Consider the following 8,171-nt stretch of genomic DNA (forward strand, 5'->3'; position numbering starts at 1 on the left):
CAGACTAACACGGCTGCTACTCTGAAACCTATCCTATTTGTGTGTCTGTATCATTTTTGCACTTGAAGTAACAAATATTAACTATCTACCTGTATTTCAAATGTATTTCCTCCTGTGGTAACTCCCACAAAGTCGTTTATATCCAGTCTAGCCAGCACATTGTGAATGGATATTCAACGTGATGCTTCATCAATGAAGACAATGGGCCATGGAAGAAGCTTGTCCCCATTTGTAGCCAAAATATGGGTAATGGCCCCTGTTATGACTCATTGAAGCATGCAAAGGCATTTGACCAGCTTATGTGACACTGGACTCCATCCTGTGCCTGTACTTTTTCACTAACTGTGCTGGTATCTCTGTTTGGGACAATGAAGTTCCCTCCACATGGCAGAAGCTATAAAAGGGGAATTGACATCACCACTTGGTCTCATTCCCACCACAACTCAAAACTTTAAAACACGGCTAGAAGAAAAAGACTTTGACTGGAGAGGTGGTCAGTGGCTGGAAAGAAGAAATGCAGAAACCTCTCCAAAAGTCCACAAATGGGAAAGTTGTGTCCTGCGTATAACGAGGCAGGTGATATTGCTGAATTCTTCACTAAGTTTGAGAGTCTATGTGTGATTCACAAGATTCCTGGTAACCAGAAGAAGCACACTTTAGTTTCAAAGTTAACTGGTAAAAATCTGGATATAGTCAATAAAATGTCAATTGAGAATCTTTTAGATGATTCTAAATTCAAAGAAATGGATTTGAAACAATTTCAGATTATGCCTGAAACATATAGAGTGAAATTTACAAATCCTAAGGTGGATGTTGGTATGAGTAATGGAGAATATATAAATCAAATAAAAGATTTGATTAGAAAGTGGGCAAGGGGCAAAGGTATTATGAGCTTTGAAGGAATGTTTGATGTTTTTGCTCAGGAACATTTCCTGAATATATGTAAAGATGATGTAAAACAGTGTCTGTGGGGCAAAAGGGCAGGCACAAGCATCTATTGTGAATAAACCACAGACAGAGTGTTTTACACTTGATGGGAATCATGTTCCATATTACCCCATTACTCTATACTCCACAGGGGGATATGCAAAGTCCCCTTACATCCTTACCTCACCAGACCCTGGCATATCAAGACACCAAAGATAACCTTAGACTGAGATCCCTACTGAACGGGACACTGAGCGGAAAGGAAAAACAGTAACTAAATACATTCCAAGGTTCCTGGAGGAATTGAATGACCCAATGGATGTTGAACAAACCAAATTGTTCAAGCAAAAGGCATGGTATAATAAAAATATATGGAAACACCTACTTGTGATAAAAGATTTGGTGATGGTATAAAATCTCATGATGCAAAGTTTCTTGCTAATTCTAAACCTTATGACAAAGAATTTGGTAGTGACGGTAAATCCTATGAAAAGGTGTAACATGCATGATTTTGGGGGAAAGTGCTTCTCAGCTAACACTTGTAAACAGGTTCAAAGCTTCTCTCAGCAGGGAAACCATAATAAACCCGGTTTGCTGTGTGAAAGGGGAAACTGAAGTACACCACCTCAAGGCATTGCTGACTATCTCTGTTGAGATATCACGAGTTGGAAAAGCAAAATGGAAAACAATATTGCACAGACATTTCTAGTGACCCAGAGAAGGCACACTTGCTGACTTTTGAGATCACTAGACAGATCTACAAAGTGTTGAAAGGTACACCTGTGCAAGAACACCTGTGGGTAACACCACAATGTTTGCAACACTTGGGAGTTGTATGGTCAAAAGCTAATTAAGGCCTTGGCTACACTGCCACTGCATTAGTCATTGACAAACAATCCTTCAGTAAACTAAGGGGCGAGGTCTGATATTATGTGCCCCAAAGCAACACCCTCGTGTCCCCATATTTACCATGGGGATATGATTTGATGTGTTTTATATAAAGTTTGTCATGTAAGGTATCAATGGAAAAGTTATGATTTGCTGAATATGATTACCCTATTTATATGCATGTATTATGTTTGTACCTAAATTTATGAATATTGACTATGTACCAGTATTTCAAATGTGTTTGCTTCTCGGTAACAGCCACAATGTGGTTTACACCTGATCTAGCCAACATATTATAAATGAACCATTCAAGGTAATGGTGCATTAAGAAATACAGTAGGCATTAGAAGAAGATTATCCCCACCTGATGGACTTTCCTGTGAATGTTCTAGCCAGGATATGGGTAATGGCCCCTGCTATGAATTATCGAAGCATGCAAGGGTACGTGACCAGCTCATGTGACACTGGACTACATCTTGGCTCTGAACTTTTCCACTAACTGCGCTGGGGGCTTTTGCTTGGAAAAATGAAGTTCCCTCCACATGGCAGAAGCTATAACAGGGGAAAGAGACATCGTCACTTGGCTTCACTCCCCCCACAACTCAACACCCGGAACTATCTTAGGAAGAAGGACTGAACTGGGGATGTGGTCCCAGGCTGAAGGGATTTCTAGCCTGTGTATGGAAGATGGGTGGATGGTTTGTACCATCAGGGTGAGACACTCCTTGATTCAAATCCTGTCTAGTGTATAGAACTTCCATTGTGATTTTGTTTATTTCTTAAATAACCAACTTTGATCTGTTCTCTATAAATTATAACCACTTAAAATCATTTTTCTGTACTTAGCACATCTGCTTTCTATTTATTTACCTAAAATCATGTGTTATTTGAAGCATAAAGGGAAATCTGCTCAGGAACAGGGGCTGGTGCATTGTCCTCTCCATATTGAGGGAAGGGGGCAGGGAAATAAACTTACACTGGTCAGTCTTCTGAGAAGGGCAAGACAGTACAGCTCTAAGATCCTAGGCTGGGGAGCTGGGGGAACTGGCTGGAGCCTCTCTATTGTTGGTTCATGAGTGGCTAGTGAAAGGTTTCACGTAACTGCAGGTGTGTGTGCCTCTGTCTGTGTATGAGTGTGTAAGTGCAAGTCCCGGAGTGGCTGGCAGCATTTCACAGACTCACAGTGGGCCCAGGTTGGTATGTGAGAGGGCTCAGGGGTACCCCTGTTTCAGGTTTCACACTGCAAAAATCCATCACTCCTACCCAATGAACAGGCCCTACGACAGTATGACTCCATTTCCCGGTTATCATGCGCTCAGTTACCGATGGAGAGACCATTGTTATGGCAGGGAACTCAGGACTCCTGGGGTCTGTCTGTCATTCTCTGTTTGATTTTGGCCAAGTCATGTCTCCCTGTATCTCAGTTTACATATGGATATAATTGGGATACATTCATTGTGACTTCCTTTGCTAGGTCTTTTGAAGATCCTTCAGTTCTACGTGGTATGATAATAGCGACTGATGAGAAATACTGATCTCTGATCTCTTAGCGAAAATCCCATGTGCCTCCAGAAAGTGTTTGTGTCTCCCCCAGTCATCTTTCTCCAGATCTGTCTGTCTACTATCTACCCATCCATCCTGGGCATTTACACAGCATCAGACCCTATGAGACAAAGACACTATCTCTAGCTTTCTTAGTAATCGGCTATAATTTTTAAATATACACAAATACACAGGTCAGCCAATTTCTCTCTCACAGTGGAGAGCCCAAGAGTTCTCTTCTCCCTTTGGGAAGGTCCCTTAATTAGTGTTTACTGCTAACGCTGGATAACAAGCCCAGAAGTGCAGCCATGGAGACAGAGACATGAGCTCGAGTGTGTCCGGTCTCCAGCACATTCGCATCCAGGTGACGCTTCTCCCCTAGAGGCTGAGCAAACCCCACTGGGATTGCACAGAGCTATATTATAAACAGTGCACATCCATGTGTCAGCTCTCAGCGTGGGGTGCTGCTGCAGATATTGGGGTGAGAGAGGTGTGGGACACGGCTACCTGAGGGATATTCCCAGCGAAGAGGCTTTCATCTCAGAAATCACAGGTACCCATCTCTTTCTGTTCGACAAACCAAGGGCAACGTATGCATGATGGGACAGAGAATAGGTCTGTAGTCATTTCTGCTCTGCACAGACACTAAACATCCCAGGGCCCTTGCCACAGGTGCTGAATTTGCTCTAGTATCATGGGCCAAAATGCCCCTCTTTCCTGTGCTCCTCTGTGAGGGGCTCCAGCCCAAACATGGCTGCATTTCAGTGGCACAGAGGATCTTTCAGGATGAAAGTTGTTAGTAGACGTACAGGACAAGGCCAGATTTCGAGGCTGTGGGCCATAGTTTGCTCAGGATCCCATGAAGCGCTATAGCAGCCCCCCTGTCATGTAGACAAGCCCTCAAGCAGATCTTCCAGATAAACATCCAGTCTGGAGTAAGAACTGAGTAAAACCTCAGGATCCAGCTGTGTGTTAATGTACAGACACTGTCACCTCTGCCTCTTGCAATTTAAAGCTTTGGCTGTTAGCAGGGCAGGGTGGGGGGTGGGTGTTACCAGACTTTATCTGCTGAAAAGCATGGAGGTGCTACGGCTCCTCACTAGCAGAGATATAACAATTTTTCAACATGGGCAAGACATCTTCTCCCCTAGCTTCATTCTAGAAATTGGATGAACTGTTATGCCTGAAACTTTCAAAGTGCAATTCAGCCGGAAGTAGAAACCCAGCGTGGGAAATTTCAGGTTAATATTTGGCAAACGTATAGGCAACTGAAAATTAAGTCTTGTAATTGAAGGTGTCAGACAGACTTAACGATGTGTGGTGCCACCAACAATACCAACAATGGACAATCCAGTTGTGAATCCTGTTCAGCTAGGCTCTTTGCTCCAATAATATATCTGGCAAGGAGTTCCACAGGCCAAATATAGATTATGTAAACAGTTTTCTTTTATCAATTTTATATGTTCAGAGTTTCAATGTAATTGAATGTTCCCTTGTTCGTGTGGTATGAGATAGAATAAATATCAATGTCTGACATACTTTCTATATCGATAGATTCATAGTGTTCAAAATCAGAAGGGACCATCAGAACATCCAGTCTGACCTCCTGTATAACACAGGACATTAAATTTCGCCCAGGTACCCCAGTACTGAGCTCCATAACTTGTGTTTGAGGAAGACCTTGTCTACACTAGGATTTTGTATCATGGAATCAAAGAGTGACAGGGTGAGTAGATTCTGCAATGATCAGCTAGTCTAACCCCTGCCAAGATGCAGGATTTGTTATCTAAACCATCCAAGACAGATGACTATCCAGTCTCCTACTGAAAATCTCCAGTGAAGGACTTTCACAATCTGCCTGGGCATCTGTTCCATTGTACTCCTGTACTTAAATTTGAGAAGTTTGTCAGCGATTAAATCTAAATCCGTTATGCTGTAGTTTCTCTACATCCTTCCTATATATTGGAGACCGTAACTGGACACAATACTCCAGCTGAGGTCTAATCAGCGCCAAGGAAAGTGCTATCATCCCCTCACGTGACTTGCATGCTATGCCTCTGTTAATGCAAATGAAAATTGTATTTGCTCTTTTTTTCAATAGTAAAAAAAATCACAGCCCTGAGAGATGTAGCTCTATCCACTTAACCCTGGTATGTACAGCATGAGGTGTACCGAAGAATTCTTCATCGACCTAGCTACCACCTCTCAGAGAGTTAGATTACGTATGCTGACAGGAGTACCCCCACCGAAGTACCCACGGCGCTGTTGACAGTTGAAATGGGGTCACTGTTGAGGATAGCATCCAACTTCCTATAAAAACGGCAGGTCTGTGGCACAGCACCGGAGATTCTGTTTGCCTCCCTTGCTCTCTGGTACATGTGCCGCAGCTCCTTCACCTTTGCTGTGCACTGCAGTGTGTCCTGATCGTAGCTCTTTTCCCACACGCTGCACAAAATCTGCCCTGTGCTATTGACATTCCTATGGCCGGAGCGCAGCTGGGACTGCACGGCCTCCTCTCCTCAAATACTGAGCAGATCCAGCAGCTCCGCAGTGTCCCAAGCGTGGAGCTGCCATGGCCACCTGGGAAGGTGTGATGTGAGCACTCCACACCGAGCAAACAGGAAGAGGAATTTCAAAATTCCAGAGCCTTTAAAGGTGGAGGGGCAGAAGGAGTTTACCTCGATGCAGGGCAGAGGAGTTGAAACTGTTCACCAGAGCACTCAGGATGGGCAATGTGGGACGCCTTCCAGAGGCCAATTACAGTGATAAAAACAAGCACAAGTGTCTACACTGGCACTTTGCCAACTAAACATTTGCGTAAAGCTATTGGCAAGTTATATTATGTCACTGAAACTGGTAAGTTCCGTCGTTGAATGTGGCTTTACAGTATGTGGACAGCCAGTGTTTCTTTGGCAAAAACTGCTTATTTGCGGGGAAAAAACATGGCAGTATAGAAAAAGCCTAAGGAACAATGATGGATAACCAGTATCCACACTAGTAAGGTTTCCCACACCATGATGTGTAGGAATTATTGAGCAGGGAGCCCCATAAAATATGGAATTGGCATTAGTAGGGTCAATTCTTCATAATTCATTTCTCTGAATAATGAAAATGTCATTTTCAGTGTGTGAAGAGCGACCAATCTGCTTCTCCCATAAGAACAGCCTCCAGTAGTGCATGTAGTGTCTCATATTCACATTGTCTCTCCATCCAGGTATTTGTACTGCATCCATCACCCTAGAGCCTGGGCACATACAGGAAGTCAGGGGAACATACGGTAGACGCAGGAGACACCGTTCTGCCTCAGAGTTGGACACCTTCTCCCCTACTCCATGTCAGATTCCAACACAACCAACTTCATCAACCCCTCCACCTTCATCCTGCTGGGCATTCCTGGCCTGGAGGGGGCCCATGTCTGGGTCTCCATCCCCTTCTGCACCATGTACATCATAGCCATCTTGGGGAACTTTTCCATCCTGTTCATTGTGAAGAAGGAGCCGAGCCTCCATGTGCCCATGTACTATTTCCTCTGCATGCTGGCCATCACTGACCTGGTTGTGTATACATCCACCCTGCCCAAAATGCTGGCAATCTTCTGGTTCAATTCCAGGGAAATTGATTTCAGTGCCTGCCTCACCCAGATGTACTTCATTCACTCCTTCTTAGTGATGGAGTCTGGGATCCTCGTAGCCATGGCTTTGGATCGCTATGTGGCCATCTGCCATCCCCTGAGACATTTCACGATCCTGACGAACCCCCTGGTGGCCAAGATTGGCCTGGCTGTGGTGCTGCGTGGTTGCATAGTTGTATTGCCCTATCCCTTACTGGCAAGACAGTGGCCTTATTGCAGAACCAACATCATCCCACAGCCGTACTGCGCACACATAGCTGTGGTGAACCTGGCCTGCGCCGACACCCGTGTTAGTAGTTACTATGGCCTCTTTGTGCAATTCTTTTTGATTGGTCTGGATGGGATTTTGATCGGGGTGTCCTACACCCAGATCCTCAGCGCCATCTTCATCCTCCCCACAAAAGACGCCCGGCTCAAGACTTTTGGGACCTGCGGTTCCCACCTTTTTGTCATTTTAGCCTTTTACATCCCAGGTCTCATCATCTCCCTCATGAACAGATTTGCCCAAAATGTGCCCCTGTATTTCCACGTTCTCATTGCCAATGTGTACCTCTTGATGCCCCCCATGTTAAACCCCATCATGTACGGGTTGAGGACCAAAGAGAACCGGGACAGGCTGCTCCGCCTCTTTACTCATAAAAGAGCTTAAAGTTTTCTCCTGGTGTTCTGGCTCCCTGACTGAGCTCTGTGCAGAGATGGCTGGTGACATGATGCTACGTCCCCTTCCCTCAATCACTTACTGGACAGTCAAAGTGACATTAAATCTTTTCCTGGCCTTGCTGTGCTGTGTCTGTGTGACAAACTGAGTAATCTTTTTTGTGTACAACTCATTCTCCCATAGGATGCCACCTTTCTAATTGCTGTTAACTGGATCTCTGAGGCCCCTGCCCTGCCCTCCCATTCCCCAAGACCCTGTCCCCTGCCCCACCTCTTTCCACAAGGCCCCGCTCCATTCTCCACCTCTTACCTCAAAACCCAAACCCTGTTACTGGCTCCCCTCCTCTCCAACCCCATCCACTTGCTGGATCATCTCCACCTTCCTCTCCCCCCCAGCCTTGGCTCCCTCTGCTCCGGGGCTGGGACGGGATCTGCTGCAGCCTGGCAAGGAACTTGCAGTGAGGATGCAGCACTGGGGCAGGCAGGCCTGTCCAGAGCAGAGAGGGAAATCAGCTGAGGGTTGGGA

At 45.2% G+C, this 8,171-nt stretch overlaps 1 protein-coding gene across 1 annotated transcript; it reads left to right on the forward strand.

The window, feature by feature from the left end:
* Window positions 1-6,689: 6,689 nt before the first annotated feature.
* LOC135895541 (olfactory receptor 52K2-like) lies at window positions 6,690-7,637 on the forward strand. The gene has a single exon (XM_065423656.1). The coding sequence runs from the start codon at window positions 6,690-6,692 to the stop codon at window positions 7,635-7,637; it is 948 nt and encodes a 315-aa protein (XP_065279728.1).
* The last annotated feature ends 534 nt before the right edge of the window (window positions 7,638-8,171 follow it).

Source organism: Emys orbicularis, chromosome 1 (assembly GCF_028017835.1).
Source record: "Emys orbicularis isolate rEmyOrb1 chromosome 1, rEmyOrb1.hap1, whole genome shotgun sequence".
Classification (NCBI taxonomy): Eukaryota; Metazoa; Chordata; order Testudines; family Emydidae; genus Emys; species Emys orbicularis.

Bases quoted from the DNA above. Each gene is read 5' to 3' on its own strand.
- LOC135895541 (XM_065423656.1), top strand. From the start codon at position 6,690: ATGTCAGATTCCAACACAACCAACTTCATCAACCCCTCCACCTTCATC.